Source organism: Bubalus kerabau, chromosome 20 (genome assembly GCF_029407905.1).
Source record: "Bubalus kerabau isolate K-KA32 ecotype Philippines breed swamp buffalo chromosome 20, PCC_UOA_SB_1v2, whole genome shotgun sequence".
Classification (NCBI taxonomy): domain Eukaryota; kingdom Metazoa; phylum Chordata; class Mammalia; order Artiodactyla; family Bovidae; genus Bubalus; species Bubalus kerabau.
The window spans coordinates 58123033-58142711 of record NC_073643.1 but is presented as its reverse complement, the minus strand read 5'-3'; the positions used below and the strand labels follow the sequence as shown (position 1 = coordinate 58142711).

Sequence of the window (19679 nt, the reverse complement as noted above, 5' to 3'; positions counted from 1 at the left end):
TGGGGAAGCTGAGGTCGTAATGTTTCTGAAGGCCCCGCAGAGCAAGTTAGCGACAGACCCAGAGTGGGCCGGCAGGACGCTCCCAGCACTGGGGAGGAGAACTTCACTGTCCCCTGACTCTCCAGAGGAGACGGAGGCGCTCACATGACTGGGAAGCCCCTGAGTGGGACTCAAATTCAGGCCCGCCGGGAACCACAGAATGTCAGGCCTGCTGAAGAGCTTCTTTCTCCCCAAAACTCGGAAAAAAATCCCCCCACCCCGCCCCTCAGGCGCCCCGTGTCCCTTACCTGAGCTCCGGAGGCAGGTGCGTGCTGGAGGCGATGCGACCGTGGACTGCTGGTGCCCGGGGAGGGGCGGGGGAGTAGGGCGGAGAGGTGGCCCCGCCCCCGACGGGAGGGGCGGGGCCTGACGCTGGGCAGGGCGGGGCCTGAAGCTGCGCTGGGGGACCAAGGTTCACAAGCTCACCGGCGTGGCATTCCTTCCTGCGGTGCCGTCGGCCCCGGTCTTCCTGTCTGATCTGACTCTTACCCCGGTATGCCAGAAGGGCAGATGGGGCGTGTGCACCCCTAGGCCCCTGTCCCCTCCTCCCCACGGGGCCACGGCCATGCCCTCTAACTTCAGGACCTGTTGCACCACTCTGGCTATGTCAAGCTCCGTCCTAGGGCCGCCTCCTCCCTGCCGTGGGTGAGGTTGACTCAGGGCACAGCCATGTGGGCCAACCTGATGCTCCCCCGAGGACGGAGGTTAGACCGGCAGCAGAAGAGGTGGCCCTAGGCTCAGTGTTGCCTTGAGAGACTCCTGTGAATGGGGCTGGCAATGCCCTCCGGTGGTGAGGAAACTAGGCAAAGGCTAGAATATCTACTGACTTGTGGATCCCAAATGGGTGGGGGCTGGGGATAGACCTCTCAAAGTTGAGGCCAGAATTAACCCCAGCTCAGCTTGCCTTCTCACTCACCTCTCAAACACTCTGGAAGAAGGACAGTAAACAAGTCCTACCCTGCCCTGGGTAGCACCTTGAGGGAGACAGGCCATGACAATCTCCATGAAGGCAAGGCCCAAGAAGCTGGGGGTTCCCAGGAGGGCTTCCTGGAAGAGGAATCATCTAAGCTCAGGAGTCATCCTTGGAATCATCCTTGACTCTTCGCTCTCTCATACTCCGGTTCTGACTTCTCTGGAAAACCCTGTTGGCCCTCCCTTCAACATATTCTGAATCCAGCCTCTTCATGCCATCTCCTTGCAACCACCCTGGTATATCCACTAGTCTCTTTGCTCCTGTCCACCACCCACTATCTGTTCTCATCAGGGCAGCCAGAGGGATCTGGTTAAAACCAAGTCAGCTCATGTCCCCCCTCTGCTCAGCACCCCCCCAGGACACCCCCCTTACTAACTTCTATTCTTACACAGCCCTGTACTATGTGCCGCCCACTCCTTGCCCTCTCTGACATTAATTCCTATGACGTCCTCTCTCACTCTGCCCCAGACACCTAGGAATGTGCCCTAAACACTCCAGTTAGGCCCTCCCTCCTTAGGGCCTTTGCCCTGGCTGTTCCCTCTGCCTAGAGTGCTTTTCCCAGACAGCCACCTTGCTCCTTCCCTCACTTTTTCAGGTCTCTCTACCCAAACGTCACCGTTTCCAAGAAGCCTTCCCTGACCACCCTGTATATAGTAGTAACCACCAGCACCACCTTTCTCTTGCATCCTGCTTTACTGCTCACCATCAGACACGCTATTTTCTTGTTATGTATACCTCCTTCTTATGTGTTTCTTAGTTTCAAGATCTGGAACAGTGTCCAACACGTAGTAGGCGCTCGATAAATTTTGTAGAATGAGAGTGACCTGAAAGGGTAGCCCAAATGCATTCCAAGGGTGCAAAGGTTTAGAGGTAGAGGGCACCAGGTGTGCAAATGTTTAGTGGTAAGAGGCACTATTGTGTTGAGGACCTGCAAATGAATTCAGTAAAGTGGGAGAGTGGGGGGCTTGGGGGCTAGAGGAGGGGAGAAGGGAAAGAGAGAGAGGACTTGGAAGCCACATCAAGGAGATCAGGCATTATCCTGAGGGTGATGGGGATACGATCAAATCTTACGTTTCAGACCAATGATTTGGCTGCCGTATTGTGGACTGGCAATTTGAAATATTGAGCTATTTCAAATCCTGAAAGATGATGCTGTGAAAGTGCTGCACTCAATATGCCAGCAAATTTGGAAAACTCAGCAGTGGCCACAGGACTGGAAAAGGTCAGTTTTCATTCCAATCCCAAAGAAAGGGAATGCCAAAGAATGCTCAAACTACCGCACAATTGCACTCATCTCACACACTAGTAAAGTAATGCTCAAAATTCTCCAAGCCAGGCTTCAGCAATATGTGAACCATGAACTTCCAGATGTTCAAGCTGGTTTTAGAAAAGGCAGAGGAACCAGAGATCAAATTGCCAACATCCGCTGGATCATGGAAAAAGCAAGAGAGTTCCAGAAAAACATCTATTTCTGCTTTATTGACTATGCCAAAGCCTTTGACTGTGTGGATCACAATAAACTGTGGAAAATTCTTCAAGAGATGGGAATACTAGACCACCTGACCTGCCTCTTGAGAAACCTATATGCAGGTCAGGAAGCAACAGTTAGAACTGGACATGGAACAACAGACTGGTTCCAAATAGGAAAAGGAGTATGTCAAGGCTGTATATTGTCACCCTGCTTATTTAACTTGTATGCAGAGTACATCATGAGAAACGCTGGGCTGGAAGAAGCACAAGCTGGAATCAAGATTGCCAGGAGAAATATCAATAACCTCAGATATGCAGATGACACCACCCTTATGGCAGAAAGGGAAGACAAACTCAAAAGCCTCTTGATGAAAGTGAAAGAGGAGAGTGAAAAAGTTGGCTTAAAGCTCAACATTCAGAAAACGAAGATTATGGCGTCCAGTCCCATCACTTCATGGGAAATAGATGGGGAAACAGTGGAAACAGTGTCAGACTTTATTTTTTGGGGCTCCAAAATCACTGCAGATGGTGACTGCAGCCATGAAATTAAAAGATGCTTACTCCTTGGAAGAAAAGTTATGACCAACCTAGATAGCATATTGAAAGGCAGAGACATTACTTTGCCAATAAAGGTCCGTCTAGTCAAGGCTATGGTTTTTCCTGTGGTCATGTATGGATGTGAGAGTTGGACTGTGAAGAAGGCTGAGCGCCGAAGAATTGATGCTTTTGAACTGTGGTGTTGGAGAAGACTCTTGAGAGTCCCTTGGACTGCAAGGAGATCCAACCAGTCCATTCTGAAGGAGATCAGCCCTGGGATTTCTTTGGAAGGAATGATGCTGAGGCTGAAACTCCAGTACTTTGGCCACCTCATGCAAAGAGTTGACTCATTGGAAAAGACTGATGCTGGGAAGGATTTGGGGGCAGGAGGAGAAGGGGACGACAGAGGATGAGATGGCTGGATGGCATCGCTGACTCGATGGACGTGGGTCTCAGTGAACTCCGGGAGTTGGTGATGGACAGGGAGGCCTGGTGTGCTGTGATTCATGGGGTTGCAAAGAGTTGGACACGACTGAGTGACTGATCTGATCTGATCTGATCTGATACATTATACTATATTATATTGATATATTGATATATATTATATTGATATATATTATATATGTTATAATATAGTATTATATATTATATACTGTATATCATCTATGATATAATATATAATATCTACATATAATACACATTTATCATATATTATATATGATATACATTATATATCATATATAATATAGATATACATTATATATCATATATAATATAGATATACATTATATATCATATATAATATAGATATACATTATATATCATATATAATATCTATATAGGTATATATCTATATATATTATATATAAATTTTATAAATATATTATATATAATATATATAATATATCATGTATAATATTATATAATATAATATTATGTATAATATATATTATAGAATAAGATTTATAATATATCAATATTATATTAATATATTATTAATTATATATTATATATTATTAATATATTTTATTATTAATATTATATAATCATTATATATTATATAATTCTTATATAATTATATATTATATTATATTATTATATAATTATAATTATTAATATATTATTAATATAATTATTAATATATATTAAATATATTAATATAATATTAATTATAATATATTTATAATATATATTTAATTATATTACTATATATATAATTATAATATATTGTATTTATATATTACTATATATTATATATTATATATATTATATTTTATATACATAATATATAATATAGTAATATAATATATTACTATAATATAATAAAATTATATATTTTAGTGTATAATATATAATAATTCTAATATATATAATATATATATCCATATATACACATATAGTGAATGTGTGTGTGTGTGTGTGTGTGTGCTTGGTTTTTTGGCTATGCAGCTTGTGGGATCTTAGTTCCCCAACCAGGGATCAAATCCAGGTCCTCAGCCGTGAGAGCCCAGAGTCCTAACCACTGGACAACCAGGGAATTCCCTCACAATATATTGCTATTGGACAGTTGATTTAGAGGGGAGAACTGAGAGGGCTTGGTGGCTCTGGACTGTGCAGGTGAGGGAGAACTTTGGTCTAATTGCAAGTCTCCTCTCCCCTCTAATTGCTCCTTTCTGATGAGACCATGCAGTCCAGTGGCAGAGAGAACTGGCCAGGAGAGAGCCAAGAGGGTTAGTTTCATCTCAGCACAAGGACACACACAAGTCATATCTTCACAGTGAAAACTATCTAGAAATGAAATAGGTTGACAGAATAGGCAATGAGATCTCCGTCCCTGGAAAAATGAACTTGAGAACCACCATTAAGCAAGGGGAAGGAAGTTGAACTAATCAGTTGTCCTCAAAATGTGGTCCCTGGACCAGCAACATCAGCATCACCTGTAACCTTTTTAGAAAAGCAAACTCTTGAGTCCCATCCTAGTCCTAATGAATCAGAGATTGGAGGCGGGAACTGCAATTTGTATTTTAGCCACCCTCCAACATGCCGGGTGAGTCTTGTGCTTGCCCACATCGAAGAACCAATGGACTACGTTATACTTCCTACCACTGAAAGGTTTCAGTGACTGGCACGTAGCAGTGCCCATAAGACCCAGTCAATACCTCGTGTTTACTATCTTCTAGTTCCAGGTGGTTCAGTGGTAAAGAAACTGCCTGCCAAGCAGAAGACGCAGGTTCAATCCCTGGGTGGGGAAGATCCCCTGGAGAAGGAAGCGGCAACCTGCAGTATTCTTGCCTGGGAAATTCCATGGACAGAGGAGCCTGGCAGGCCACAGTCAATTAATATTGACATTATAATATATTATAATATATAATATCTAAATTATAATATATTATATTATATTACAATATAATTACAATTATACTACAATATAATATATTATAATATATAATATCTACATTATAATATATAATATCTGACTCGATGGACGTGAGTCTGAGTGAACTCTGGGAGTTGGTGGTGGACAGGGAGGCCTGGCGTGCTGCTATTCATGGGGTCGCAAAGAGTCGGACACGACTGAGCGACTGAACAGAACTGATTGTGGATTGGGGGCAAAACACAAGGGGCAGAATCCTGGTGAGCTGGTGCAGTGGCAGGGGTAGAGAGGACTAGGGACAGGGATCCCAGAGCTTCATTACAAGTGTGTCAAGGCCTAAATGAACAGCGTGACATCCCGTCACTCACAATGGAGTGACTACACAGTACAGAGCAGTCCCAGGTGAGGGTACTTCCCCTCTCTGAGCAAATAAGAGTTGACCTCCGGAAGGTGGGAGGGAGGACCTCCAGGCATTTCCTACCTCTCTGCCGTGGGCGGATCTCCAGGGCCATGACAGAGCTGCCAGAGGCATGAGGGAGTCCAACTTAGCTCCATCCTGAGGTGACCTCACTGCTGTGTGTATGTCGGGGGAGTGATTCATGGGACAACCTCCCTCTATCCTGTGGGCACAGCTGACAGCCCCGGGGAGCTAGCTCAGCAGCTGAGCGTGGCATCCGGCTTCCCTGCATTCCAGAACTGACAGCCGGGGTGGGGGGGCCCCCTGACTCAGCAGGCACGTGAACTCTGCAGACAACAGTTACACAGCTTGACAGCTTGGCCTCAGTCTCCACATCCGTCACAACGTGGGAGACGGCTGTCCCAACCCGTGGTGAGATTATTTGTATGAAGTGTTCGGGGCAGCGCCTGGATGTAGTCAGCCCTTCCTAGGCCTTGACACACTTGTAATGAAGCTCTGGGATCCCTCAGGCGGATGGGAACTCCCCAGAGACTTCCTGGGTCTGGTCTGAGAGTGATGCCCTGTGGGTGTAGGGGGCTGGAGAACGTGCCCCTACTATGAACACCCTGGAGCCTGGTTCTTTTTTAAATTGTCATTAATAATTAATTAATTTGTGCTGGATCTTTGTTGCCACACGGCTTTTTCTCTAGCTGTGGTGTGCGGGCTTCTCGTTGAGGTGGCTTCCCCTCTTGTTTCGGAGCTCAGGCTCTGGAGTGTTCGGGCTTCAGTAGTTGCAGTGTGCGAGTTCTAGAGCACAGGCTCAGTAGTTGTGACACATGGGCTTGCTGGCTGTGCGGCATGTGGGATCTTCCCAGATCAGGGACCAAACCCGTGTCTCCTGCGTCAGCAGGTGGATTGTTAATCACTGAGACTCCAGAGGAGCCCAAGCCCAGTTCTTGACGTGAGTTTCTACTTACTCACCAAATGGATGCCTCTGACGGCAGGGCCTGTCTTAATCATTTTCAAACATTTCTTAAATGAATGCTCTAAACAGGAACTATCGCCCCATTTCATGGATGAGAAAAGTGAGAACCAGAGGAGTACAGGACTGCTCAGCGTGACATAACAGATATGGCTAAGATGGGACTTGAACCCAGGTTTCCCCAACTCCAAAGGCAGGGCTTTTTTCACTGCTTCATGGAGAAACTCCAAGAAGCTCCTGTATGTGTCATTTAAATCTACTTTTGAAGAGGTAGCCTCTGGCCTTTGCAATTCCATATTCTTTAAGAAACAATGGGTGTATCTGATGCAATCTGAGATGGAGTTGAAAATAGTTCTGCATCTAGATTAAGCCTGACTCACCCTGGGCCTCCAGGCCTCAGTTGTTTCAACTATAGAATGGGCCTATGGAAAACCTCTGCAGCTGAAGGCAAAAGTTGGACCTGGTCATCTTGAGAGCCCTCTGACTCTCAGACACCAGGGTCTCAATGCCCCCTCTAAAGAACAAAGACAAGAGCTAAATTTTTTTTTTTTTCCAAAAAGGGGGTGGGTGGACTTCCCTGGTGGCTCAGTGGTAAAGAATCTGCCTGCCAGTGTACGGGAAACGGATACCTGGTCCAGGGAGATTCCACGTGCCATGGAGTAACTAAGCCCGTGCTCCACAAGAGAGTAGCCCCCACTCCCCGCAACTAGAGAAAGCCCTCGCAGAGCACTGAAGACACAGCACAGCCAAAAATAAATAAATAAAACAGTGTGTACTCGTCAAACAAATTTAAAGAGGAGGGGTGAGTGGTGAAAAAATCCACCCTAGGACATTCTGACAAATGCAAAATAAGGGATTCAGACTCAATTTAGGTGGCTTTTAATTTCTTTTTTATTTTAAGCAGAAAGATCCTCTTGACAAGTAAAATTTAAGCCATTCTATCAGATCAGAGTGGACTTCTTTTGAGCTGAAGTGGGGGTCCTGGGGCTATCGATGGGAGCACCTGCTCAGCGTCACCTTGCAGGGCTATCTTGAGGGCCTACTGTGAGCTACTTTGTGACCAGCACACAGCTGGAGCTTTTTAGAAGGGGCAGGATGCATTTCCTGTGTCTGTGCCCCGTACAGGTCATCCAGAAAGCAAAACCTGTGAAGTGCCGTAGTTGTAGAAATCAGAGCCCAGTGAATTTTGTGAACACCCTTCTAACAAATGAATTGCCAACAGACATCTTTAACACAATCTGGGAAACTTGAATATGGACTAAATATTCGATTATTTAAAGGTTAGTGTTATTTTTGTGAGGTATGATATTGGCACAGCAGCTATGTAAAAATGTCATCCGTTGGCATGGCAGGCTGAAGCAATTCCTGGTGACAGGACATTGGATCTGGGATTTACTTGCTTAAAAGCACTCCAGCTTTGGGGAAAATGTGGGAGGGGGAGACAGGAAGGACAATCAACCGACGTGAAGAACAGCAGAAGCTAGGGGATCATACGCGGGAGTTTATTATATCAATATTATTCTTTCTACTTCCGTGGTCATTAGGACGTTTCCATAAAAAGCGTCTTTGAGCATGCAGTGTTACTGAACTCACCTGGAGACAGGTGGTCTTGTCCTACCCTAGTGTCCAAACTGTGGCTTCCATTGCTTTGTCTGAAGCCTGTATTTAAGCAACTGGGTATCAAAATTTCCAGCTGTGAATTGTGTCAGCCTTGGTCATCCTGTCCCATACTTGCTGTTGGGTTTGCAAGTATAGTTCTGTGCTTGAGGAGGTAGTCATAAAGTTCTTTTAATAAATGTGCAACTCGTTAACCTTTATGATGAATAAAAAGAACAGAAAGAAGAGAGGAGGGAGGGAGGAGTGGGGGAGGAAGGAAATAGGGAGGGAGGGAGATTTTAAAAACGGCTTTTGAGATCATCTTCCGATCCAAGACCCAAATGTTTGGAACAGTCTCACCCATGCTGGAAGGACACAGTGCCTTCAGCCTGGGAATTCTCCTAAGAGCTCTGGGCAGTGACACTCCTGGGATCAGTGTCTAACTGGGCTCAAGCCCAGGTAGATGTCACAGGACACACCTGTCCTGCAGGTATGAGGAGAGGATGCAGGGCACCCTATGATGGAGCCTGAGACTGTGAGGATACAAGCATGCGTGTCTGGAACACTGGCCCAGTTCTCTGCCTGGAGGATGTATCTGCTCCTCAAGGCTGGGCTCACACTTCCCATCTCTCTCCTCTGTTCCCACAATCCTTCCCTCTGCCATCCGACTCAATGTGCCTCTCCTCTACAAGCTGTAACAAAAATAAAAACAACTAATAGCTACAGTTCACTGAAGGTTTGCTGTGTGCCCGGCATTCAGCCAAGAGCTTTTCCTTCTTGTGTGGGTGCTATTATTTCCATCTTATAGATGTGGAAACTGAGGCTCAGAGGGGCTAAGCCACTTGCCTGAGGTCACACAGCTAGAGGCGACTCAAATTCAGCTCTGTCTTCTCACAAAAGTAGTTGTTCTTCACCACATCTTAGTTTCCCTCCATATCCCCCCTATGTTTAACAGCCCGGCTCTTTGGTAAAGACTGACAGGAAAACTCAGAACTTCCCAGGTGGAGATAGGGATAAAGAACTCATCTGCCAGTGCAGGAGATGTAAGAGGAGCGGGTTCGATCCCTGGGGTCGGGAAGATCCCCTCGAGGAGGGAATGGGAACCCACTCCAGTATTCCTGCCTGGAGAATCCCATGGACAGAGGAGCCTGGAGGGCTACAGTCCATGGGGTGGCAAAGAGCTGGACACAACTGAAATGACTGAGCACGCACAGACGAACATTCACCGCTTGGCTCCTTGGCTCCCCCTACAGGGCTGGAGCTGCCCGCCTAGATCACTTCCCAAAGATGTGACAGAACAAAAAGATATGACAGAACAAGAGTTTAACCTTGTTTGCTTCAAGCCCAGACATTTTTCTCCATCCCGGAAAGAAGTGGTTTAATATTATAAACAGCTATAAAGTGATTTAGTATTATAAATAGCTTGTGGTTGTTGCTGTTTAGTTGCTAAGTCATGTTCGACTCTTTGCGGCCCCATGGACTGTAGCCCGCCAGGCTCTTCTATCCATGGGATTTCCCAGGCAGGAATACTGAAGTGGGTTGCCATTTCCTTCTCCAGGGGATCTTTCCGACCTAGGGATCGAACCCGCATCTCCTGTGTCTCCTGGATTGGCAGGCGGATTCTTTACCACTGAGCCACAAGGGAAGCCCCACATGTGACTGGTGGCCATCATATGGGACACTGCACATACAGAAAATTTCCAGCATTGCAGTGCTGCTCTGGAGCTCAGAAGCCCATAACAACAGGTACCCGAGAAGTGTGTTATCAAATAAAGATTTCCTTTATCCCCTTCTTACAAGGGTGAGGCGATAATAGCTCAGAGAGGTTGTGTCATTATCCCAAGGCGTCACAGTCAGAAAGCAACTTCGTGGGGATTTGAACCCAGGGTTGTCTTGCACACACGACTCACTTTTCTAAGATCCAATAGCCTCCTGGCTGTTTAGAGAATTTCTTTTTTTTTTTTTTATGTAATAAAGTTTTATTAAAGTATAAAGGAGATAGAGAAAGCTTCTGACATAGGCATCAGAAGGGGGCAGAAAGAGTACCCGCTTGCTAGTGTTAAAAAATACAATTGATTATATCTATATATATATGTATATATTATTTATTTAGCTCGGGGGTTTCTCATTGCAGTGGCTTCTCTTGCTGCAGAGCACCGCTCGAGAGCAGTTGTCCCACAGAGGCTTAGCTGCTCTGAGGAATGTCGGATCTTCCCTGATCAGGTATGGACCCTGCGTCCCCTGCATTGGCAGGCAGATTCTTAGCCACTGGACCACCAGGGAAGTCCTGGAGAAGTTTAGCTGCTCTACCTGTTTTCCTATAGATCCTGCCACCCTGAGCTTGTACCTACCTGTGGAGAAACTGTGCCGCTTCATTTAAGAATTGTTGCCCAGTCTGGGGTCAGTCCTGATTCCATCCCAGATTGACTGGCTGTGTGACTTGCAGCAAGCCCCTCTGCCTCTATGGCCTCAGTTGCGTTGGGTGTAAGATGAAGAAACCGGCCGTGATGTCCTGAGGGTTGAATGAGGCAGGCAGAAGGCCTGGTGCGACAGGGTACTACTTTTCATATTCTGTCTGGCTTTGGGGTGGGCCGTATGGGAAGTGCGCTGGTTGGCTTGACCGACAATAGCAGCTCCTGTTTCTGGAATGCCTGCAGATGAGAAAGCTGAGGCTTAGAGAGTCAAGTAACTTGGCCAAGGCCTCACAGGAGCAGAACTGACCGAGGTGGGGGCTCCCACCTGAGAGTCTCTGGTCACCGTGACTGTGTCTCGCTAGCAGGATCCAGGGTACCACGGGGAATTGTAGGGAGGAGCTGTCCGCTGAGAGGAGGTGAGCTCCCCGTCCGCGGGAGTGTGCAAGCCGGTGATGGGCTCTCGTCTGCGACAAGGACGCCGGGGAGGGATCCACGAGCCCCTTGGCGGGCCCCTCCCGTTTCCCGCCTCCCGCCTGCCGCTTGCTGCCTCCCGCAGCGGCGGCCGCGGCCGCAGCGAGCGCGGCGCCGGCAGGCGGGGCGGGGCGGGGGCGGCTATTTCTGTCCGCTGAGCACAGCCCGCGCGCGGCGGGGGAGGGGGCCTGCGCCGCCATATTCCCTCCCGCCGGCGGCCCCGCGGCGCAGCCACAATGAGCACCGCCGCCTTCCACATCTCCAGCCTCCTGGAGAAGATGACGTCCAGCGACAAGGACTTCAGGTGCGCCCGCGGCCGGGCTCCGCGCCGGGCCGCCCCGCCCTGAACCCCCGGCCTTCCCCTCCTGGAGCTCCGGTCCTTGCCCCCCGGGACCCTGCAGCCCCCGCCTCGCATCCCTCCCGGAGCTCCACCCCGCCCCCCGAGACGCCCCCTCCCCGCCTCTGCGCCCCGCGCCGGAGCTCGGGGTTTGGGGGGTCGCCCCTTGTCCGCGGATCGCTGCCCGGCCCTCTCCGAGACTCCAGCCCAGCTGCGATTCCCACCGCGCAAACTTCAGCCCCTGCCTCCCGTCCCGCCGCTCGGCCCTCGGCCGCCCGGTTTCTCTACTTCTCTTGCGTTTCTGCCCAAGCCAGCATTTCTCCGCGCGTGCCACGGGCCCCGGCCCTCCTCTCCAACCCACGCTGAAGCCCTCGGCCTCTCCTGCCTCCTCTTCTCCGCATTGAAACCCGTTCCCTTCCTGGGGCACCAGCCCCCAGGGCTGACTTTTTCACTGGGACCCTCAGCTCAGCCCCCTCTCAGCGACCTCACCTCCACCCCCGCACTTCAGAGGGGTACCCTTTCCCCTTCCCTCCCCTCGCGGGTTTGCTCCGACCCTGCCTGCGGGAGGGGGCTGGGCTGAGTGGCTTTGCAGACACGGGTAGGTGATGCTTCGGATAGGGGCTTCTATGTTTTTGTGGGCCACTCCCTTTTTCGGTCCAACGCCCTCCTCCTCTGGGGAAACTGAGGCCCAAGGAGGGGGAAACGGATTGGCCCATGATCACAGAGCCTGTTCTGGACCCTCTGAGCTATAAGAAATTTTCAGAGGGGATAGCCACGCCCACCCATTGAGCGTTCGGTCAGTTACCCCATTTTACAGATGGGGAGAGAAAGGCTCAGAGGCAGAAAGGGCTCAGGTGCAGTCACAGAGTTAGGAAGTGGAGAATCTGCTTCCACATCCAGGTCAGTCTAACACAGAGGATGAGATTTCGGCAAGGCTGTCTGATTCTTGACTGGGGAGGAGACTGAGGCCCTGCCCTCCTGTTCTGACCCTGCCTTCAGCAACTCATTCCTCCACAGCCCCCCTTTAGTAGACCCCGTCTTTAGTAGAGCCTCAGAGCCACAGTCTTGGGTTCAGATCCTGCCTCCAGTCATTTACTGGCGGTATGATTTCGGACAAGCTGCTTAATCCCTCTGAGCCTCAGAAGCTCTGTGAAATGGGATAATAGCAACCCACCTGGAGGGTTGGTGTGAAGAGTTAGCTATATGTGGGATGCTGGCACCAGGTGAATGCTTAATTCGTTGTTGCTGTTTGGTGGCTAAATTGTGTCTGACTCTTTTGCCACCCCATGAACTGTAGCCCGCCAGGCTCCTCTGTCCATGGAATTCTCCAGGCAAGAATACTGGAGTGGGTTGCCATTTCCTTCTCCAGGGGATCTTCCCGACCCAGGGGTCGAACCCGCATCTCCTGCATTGGCTGACAGATTCTTTACCCCTGAGCCACCAGGGAAGCCCCAGGGACACTGTTGTGATCCTGTGCACATCAGAAGGCTGCAGCGTCTCTTTGCTCTGGGCCTTTACCTGGAAGTTCTTTGTCCCTTCATTTCCCTGCTTCACCAGGCTAGCTCCTTCTCAGTCATCGCCTCCTTGGGATGCCTCCAGTGCCCGTCCTACGTTTCTGCTGCGTTCTCTTCTGGAGCCTGGGAGACCCGGAGCCCCTGGACCACTGGACTGTATACTCTCCTTCTGTGTCTCGGAGGCTGTTCTGGGTACACAGCAGGTGCTCAGTGAAGGTTTTCTCTGTCCCAGGCTCCCTGTTGTCCAGTATAATCTCATTCAGTCCTCCCATCTGCCTATGTGGTTGCGATTGTTCTTCCTGGTCTCCAGAAGCTTGGAGAGGTGAAGTGACTTGCTCAAGGTCACACAGCCGGCCGGTGGCCGAGGGGATGTGCCCCACTGTCTAGGGCCTCGGGGCCAGGCTCCAGGAGAGGGAATCGGCCTTGCCAACTGGAGCCTGAGAAGCCCGCCCAGTCTGCTCTGCCAGCGGTCCTGAGAACACTTAAAACCACCCCCAAGCATATGAGGATGGTGTCTATTTTTACAGTCCAAATACCAGGGGGGCTGGGTCCTGCTTGACCAGCTGTCCAGGCACCCATGTGGCCCAGTGTTTCAGCTGAGTCGCCTCTAGGGTTTCTCTGGAATGAAACTGAGACTGTGTCCTCTGGCTCCTGGAGGCGGGTGGTGACTGCAAGTGGGGGTCCTGGGCAGGTGGAGGGAATCTTCCATCCCCGTGGTTCCCAGTCCCCACTCTGTGAGCAGGGGGCTGTTCTGTTCCCACTCAGACTCCAGCAGTGAAACGAGTAAACTGAGGGGTCTTGCAGGAATTCCTGCGTCATTTTTTTGAATATTTCTTTGTTGATTTGGCTATGCTGGGTCTCACCTTGTGGGAGCACACGGAATCTTTGATCTTTAGTTGCAGCATGTGGGATCTAGTTCCCCGCCCAGGGATGGAACCAGGGCCCCCTGCAGTGGAAGCACAGAGTCGTAGCCACTGGACCACCAGGGAAGTCCCTGCTACATCATTTCTTGAAAACACAGAGTAGTATTGGTTGAGGAGCCAGGAGAGCTGAGTGGCAGGCTGATTCTTTTCCCAACTTGCTGGGTGACAATGGGCGGTTCTTGCAACCTCTCTGAACCTAGTTTCCTCACCTGCCTCATGCTAAGAGCTGGTTGTCCCATTAAAACATCCCCAGGATGTTATGAAGTGGGGCAAGGAAAATTCCCATTTTTGTAAAAGAAAAAATTGAGGCTGAGAGAGGAGCCAGTTGCTCAAGGTCACCCAGGTGATAAATGGCATGACCAGTATATTTACCTAAAGTCAAACTTCAGTGCCCAAGCTCCTATCTACCAAGTTATACCCTTTCCTTTTTACCCTTCTTATCACCACTGTACACATATACACATATATTAATATATGTCTGAGAGCTGAGTATTTGCAGGAACTTGGCAGTGTCTGAAATGCTGGAGCATGTTTCAGACGAATGGGTTTCAGCGTTTGGATTTCCACACAGCTCTCTGGCTCTGAGCTCTGTTAGGGCCTGACTCTAACCCTCCTCCCCCTCCTGCCCTCACCCTGCCCACTCAGGGCCTCTTTGGGCTAGTTGTTTGCTGGGCCTGGAGACTTGGAGATGAACTGACAGGCCTCTATGAGTTCATGTTAAATGGAGGAGACACTGGTAACCAAGCTTGTAGTGCAGTGTGAGAGGTGCTATAATGAAGGGGAGCAGGGTATCTGAGAGGTTCCTGTCCAGGGAGACCAAGTGTGCTTAGAGACTGTGGGTGGAGGATAGGGCAGGATGGTGAGAGGAGTCTTCCCCAAGACTGGGACATTTGAGTTAGCCCTTGGCAGATGAATAGGAGTTCGGTAGGTAGAAAAGAAAGAAAGGGGCAGGAGGCCCATCTTGGGCAAAGGAGCACACCCCTTGGGTTGCCAGGCTGAGCTGGGTCTCTACAAATTGCAGCAGAAACTCAGCTTCAGGGTCCTGCCTGCCTTCTCTGAACATCCCTTCAGCTGGACAGACTTAGGACTGCATGTGGCTACCCCAGGCCTTGTTGCTGTTGTTGTTTAGTCGTGTCTGACTCTTGGTGACCCCACAGACTGTAGCCCACCAGCCTCCTCTGTTCATTGGGTTTCCCAGGCGAGAATGCTGGAGTGAGTTGCCATTTCTTCCTCCAGGGGATCTTCCCAACCCAGGGATCGAACCTGCGTCTCCTGCATTGGGAGGCAGATTCTTGACCACTGAGCCACCTGGGGAGCCCATACCCTCAGCCTTGTCCTGGCTCAGATCCAAATCTCTTCCTTCATCTGACCTTGGCTGCTGCTTCTGCAGCAGGCAGGCCCAGAGGTGGGCATCGTCAATCCTGCCACTCTCTCCCTGCCTCCAGCCTAACCTCTTTCCTTCTCGCAGCAGCTTGAGGCTTATCCCAGCTGTTAAAGATAAACAGCCGTGACACTGACAAGCGCCCTCCTGCCTGAGGGGCCCTGGGGCCCACTGTGACATCCAGCAGCAGGTCTGAGCCTGCAAAGATGAGGCTGGAATCCTACTGTGACCAGTTTTGCCCTAGGAGCCTTGGCTTGGCAGGTTGTGAGGTGCAGGGCTGGGGGAGCTTCTTGGTTGACTTGATAAAGCTAGAAAACCAGGCTGGTGGGGGATCAAAAGCCTGACTCTTTTTCTGGGGTCGCCCACTCTCTGATCTGGACTTCACTGCATCTCACCTTGCTGCTGTCAAGTGTCTGCAAGAGCCAGTAAGCAGGTGCAGTGGGCCTGGGGAGATCCTGCAGGCCTGGAGAGCGTGTGTCCACCTCCAGAGGGCAGCTGTCACTGCCTTGAGCCAGGTACTGTCACCGGAAGCTATTGTTCAGTCGATCAGCCATATCCTACTCTTTGCCACCCCATGCAGCACGTCACTATCTCCTGGAGCTTGCTCAAACTCATGTCCATTGAGTTGGTGATGCCATCCAACTGTCTCATCCTCTGTCGTCCCCTTCTCCTCCTTGCCCTCAGTCTTTCCCAGCATCAGGGTCTTCTCAGGTGAGTTGGCTTATTCACATCAGGTGGTCAGAGTAGTGGAGCTTCAGCTTCAGCATCAGTCTTTCCAATGAATATTCAGGGTTGATTTCCTTTAGGATGGACTTGTCTGATCTCCTTGCTGTCCAAGGGACTCTCAAAAGTCTGCTCTAGCACCACAGTTCGAAAGCATCCGTTCTTTGGTGCTCAGCCTTCTTTACGGTCCAGCTCTCACATCCGTACATGACTAGTGGAAAAACCATAGACTGTAGACCCAGCTGTATTCAGACAAGAGAATCTGGAAGTCAGTACAAGCTCACACACAGGACTCCTTGTGATGACCTAGCTGTGCCTACAGCCCAGATAATCCACCTGCTCTTGACTGCCCCTTTGTATCAAGGTGTGCTCCTGGGAGAACTGTAAGGGTACTGCCCAAGTCACCAGGGCCCGGGGTCTGCTAGGCAATGCCCCTCCACCCTCCCTGCCCAGGTTCATGGCCACCAGTGACCTGATGTCGGAGCTTCAGAAGGACTCCATCCAGCTGGACGAGGACAGTGAGCGCAAGGTGGTGAAGATGCTGCTCCGGCTCCTGGAGGACAAGAACGGGGAGGTGCAGAACCTGGCGGTCAAGTGGTAAGTGTCAGCCCCACTGGGAGCCAGAGGGTCCCTGCCCCTTTGGGGGTCCAGCCGCTGGGAGAAGACTGGCTGAGAAGTTCTTGGAGCACCTCCCCGGGTCAGGCAGATCCCCTGGAGAAGGGCATGGCAACCCACTCCAGTATTCTTGCCTGGAGAATCCCATAGACAGAGGAGCCTGGCGGGCTATAGTCTGTGGGGTCGCAAAGAGTCGGACACGACCAAGCAACTCCTTAGGGTGCCAGTCGAGCTGGACAGTGCCTTGGTCTGGGTTCCCCCGGAAGTACACCCTGTGGCAGAGGTTCACGTGTAAGTTTATTAGGGAAGAGATCCCAGGAAGCTGGTGGGGCCATAGGGAAGGAAGAAAAGCAATAAACACGACTTCTCAAGCAGCGTACCGCTGTGGGCAAGTGGCGCTTAACCCTGCTGGGGCGAGGGGTGGTTCCTGGAACACAGTGTAGGACAAGACCTTCAGGGTGGTCCCAGCTGCCAGCTTTCCTTGGTTGAGGGCTGCTCCTGGGGTAGGCAGGGGGTTATGCATTCCTTGATATCTCCAAGTAGAGAAAACCCTCAGACACAGATGTGAATGCTGGCAGCTGGAAAGTCAGGCTGGCATGTACAGAAATGGTGGGGGTGAAAGAACACGGGGGTCTTTGCCATTGGCCTCATGAGGTGTGGTTCTGAGACCTTTGCTGGTTACCCCCAGAGTTGAAAAAGCAAGATGGGTTATGTGCAGAACACGTGTGTGTGTGTGCTGGGGTGGGCAGGGGACCGAGGGATGGCAGGGGTCAACAGAGAACAGGGGCACTGTGTCTCAAAACAGTACTCTGTGGGCTGGATCCTGGTGTCCTGGGCTGGTAGTGAATTTCAACTTGACCCCGAGAGCAGGGGATTTCAGTAAAGAGTCTCACTGGGGAACAAGACATGCTCAGGCTTGTGGTCTGGTCATCCCTCTGACAGTGGAATTGAGATCAGGTGGACTGGTTTCCTACTAGCAAAAGCAGTAACCCCTTTTATAACACATAATGTGAAATACTCTTTTCTTACCATGAAATGAGATTCATGCATACTAGAACCAGCCTCTACCCATGATTACAAAACACTTTATATAATGCCCTAAACCGGCACATAAAGGAAAAAGAGGAATGCAGTTGATAATAAGATCGTGTGTGTTTCAGTGCATAAATGCTCAGGCACGTTGATGGTAGCCGTGTAATAAAGTTATGGGAAGCCTGCACCAGAGTGTAGGCTTGCTGTCAGCGCTGAGGCAGGAAGCAGGTGGAGACAGGTATGGATGCTGGGGACTCAAATACCAGCACAGTGGCATTGCTTTTAGGAGATTTCTGAAATGGTGACCATCTCCTGGTAAAGTTTCCCAGAACAACAAACTACAATCTGCCTTTGAGTTACTTGATAACTGCATTTTTTTGAAATTTTAGAGTATATTAAAATGGTACAAAAAAGTATTTTTGTGTTTATATGTGAAATGAAATTACATATAATTACATATAATTTCATTTTGGAAATTATTTCCAAAATAATTTCATTATTTTCAAAATTATTTCATTTTTTCAAATTATTTCATTATTTCAAAATTATTTCATTTTCATTTTGGACTCAGATAATTATAGAAAGACTTTTTACCTGTGTGACTGCCCAGTGGGATGTTAGAAACTCCAGCAGGACAAGAAACATGGTTTCTTGTCTTTCTGTCACACCCGGCCACCCCTTTCTCCCTTCAATAAAAGCCAGAAGTACCATCTCACTAGCTATGATGAGCATAACTAATAGAAGGCCTGCCAGTAAATTTCCAAAACACCCCTCAGAGCAGTATTACCCCTACTGGGAAACAGTGCTATAGGAGGTTGAGTGGGAGGACCCGTGATTTCTTAGATGGATAAAGAAATTGAGTTTTGCAAACTGGTGTGCACTGCAGACATGTGAGCCCCTTGTTTAAACTGTGTGCTCCTCACCCAGGGATTCTAATTCAGAAGTGGGGCCGGGGCAGGCAGATGAGGCTGTGCACCCAAGAATCTGCATTCTAATGTACACCACCATCTGGGAACCACTCTTAGGTCAGAGGTCCTCAGCCTTGACTGCCTATTAGAATCACCTGGGAAATTAAAAAAAACACAGAACTCCCCAGTGTCCAGACCACACCCGAAACCATTTAACTCAGACACTCTAGGGCTGGTACCTGGGTAACGAGTTCTTGAAAGGCCCCAGGTGATGGCAATGCAGACTTAAGGCTGAGAAACAGTGTGTCTTGTGCGGTTTTTATTTTTTTAATTTGAAAATAATTTTATTTATTTTTGGCTGCGCTGGGTCTCTGCTGCTGTGCATGGGCTTTCTCTAACTGCAGAAAGCGGGGGCGACTCTCCAGTTGCGGTGCACAGGCTTCTCATCGCGGTGGCTTCTCTTACTGTGGAGCGCAGGCTCTAGGGCGTGCAGGCTCCGTAGTTGCAGCTCCCAGGCTCCAGAGCACAGGTTCAGTGGTGGCGGTGCTTGGGCTTAGTTGCTTCAAGGCATGTGGGATCTTCCCGGATCAGGGATCGAAGCCTTGTTTCCTGCATTTGCAGGCGGGTTCTTTACCACTGAACCGCCAGGGGAGCTGTCGTGCGGTTCTTCAACTTTAATGTGCTTTCCGGTCACCTGGCGATTTTGTTGAAGCATAGATTCTAATCCAGGAGCTCTCAGGTGGGACCTGAGCTCTGCATCTCTGCGTCTCCAGATAGAGCGGATGAGGCTGATCTGTGACTACATTTGGAGAAGCAAGCCTCTAAGGCAGAAGTTCTCAAAGTGTGGTCCTTGGACCATCTACTGCAAACTTGCTAGAAATGTCAATTTTCAGGCCCCTACCTAGACCCCTTAAGTCTGAAAATCTGGGGTGGTGTGAAAATCTGGGGTTCATTCTGTTTGAAGGAGTCCTTTAGGAGATTGTGATACACGCG

At 49.5% G+C, this 19679-nt stretch overlaps 2 protein-coding genes across 9 annotated transcripts in view; one reads left to right on the top strand and one right to left on the bottom strand.

Moving 5' to 3' along the window:
• Positions 1 to 11360, bottom strand: part of TMEM40 (transmembrane protein 40) — a 47136-nt gene extending 35776 nt beyond the window's left edge. For 6 of the 8 annotated variants that reach the window (XM_055558465.1, XM_055558469.1, XM_055558467.1 and 3 more), the window contains exons 1-2: positions 11108 to 11360; positions 10720 to 11019 (exon numbers count right to left, since the gene is read on the bottom strand). In XM_055558465.1, coding sequence (XP_055414440.1) covers positions 10720 to 10744 — 25 coding nt within the window. In that variant the 5' untranslated portion in view covers positions 10745 to 11019; positions 11108 to 11360. Of the gene's footprint in view, positions 1 to 287; positions 382 to 10719 lie in introns of those variants that run through there. The other 2 variants (XM_055558466.1, XM_055558468.1) reach the window with 2 other exon arrangements.
• A 41-nt stretch (positions 11361 to 11401) lies between these two features.
• The window catches only part of CAND2 (cullin associated and neddylation dissociated 2 (putative)), a 28632-nt gene continuing 20354 nt past the window's right edge, over positions 11402 to 19679 (top strand). The window contains exons 1-2 of the mRNA XM_055558464.1: positions 11402 to 11557; positions 16585 to 16728. Of these exons, the coding sequence (XP_055414439.1) occupies positions 11490 to 11557; positions 16585 to 16728 (212 nt within the window). The 5' untranslated portion in view covers positions 11402 to 11489. The remainder of the gene's footprint in view (positions 11558 to 16584; positions 16729 to 19679) is intronic.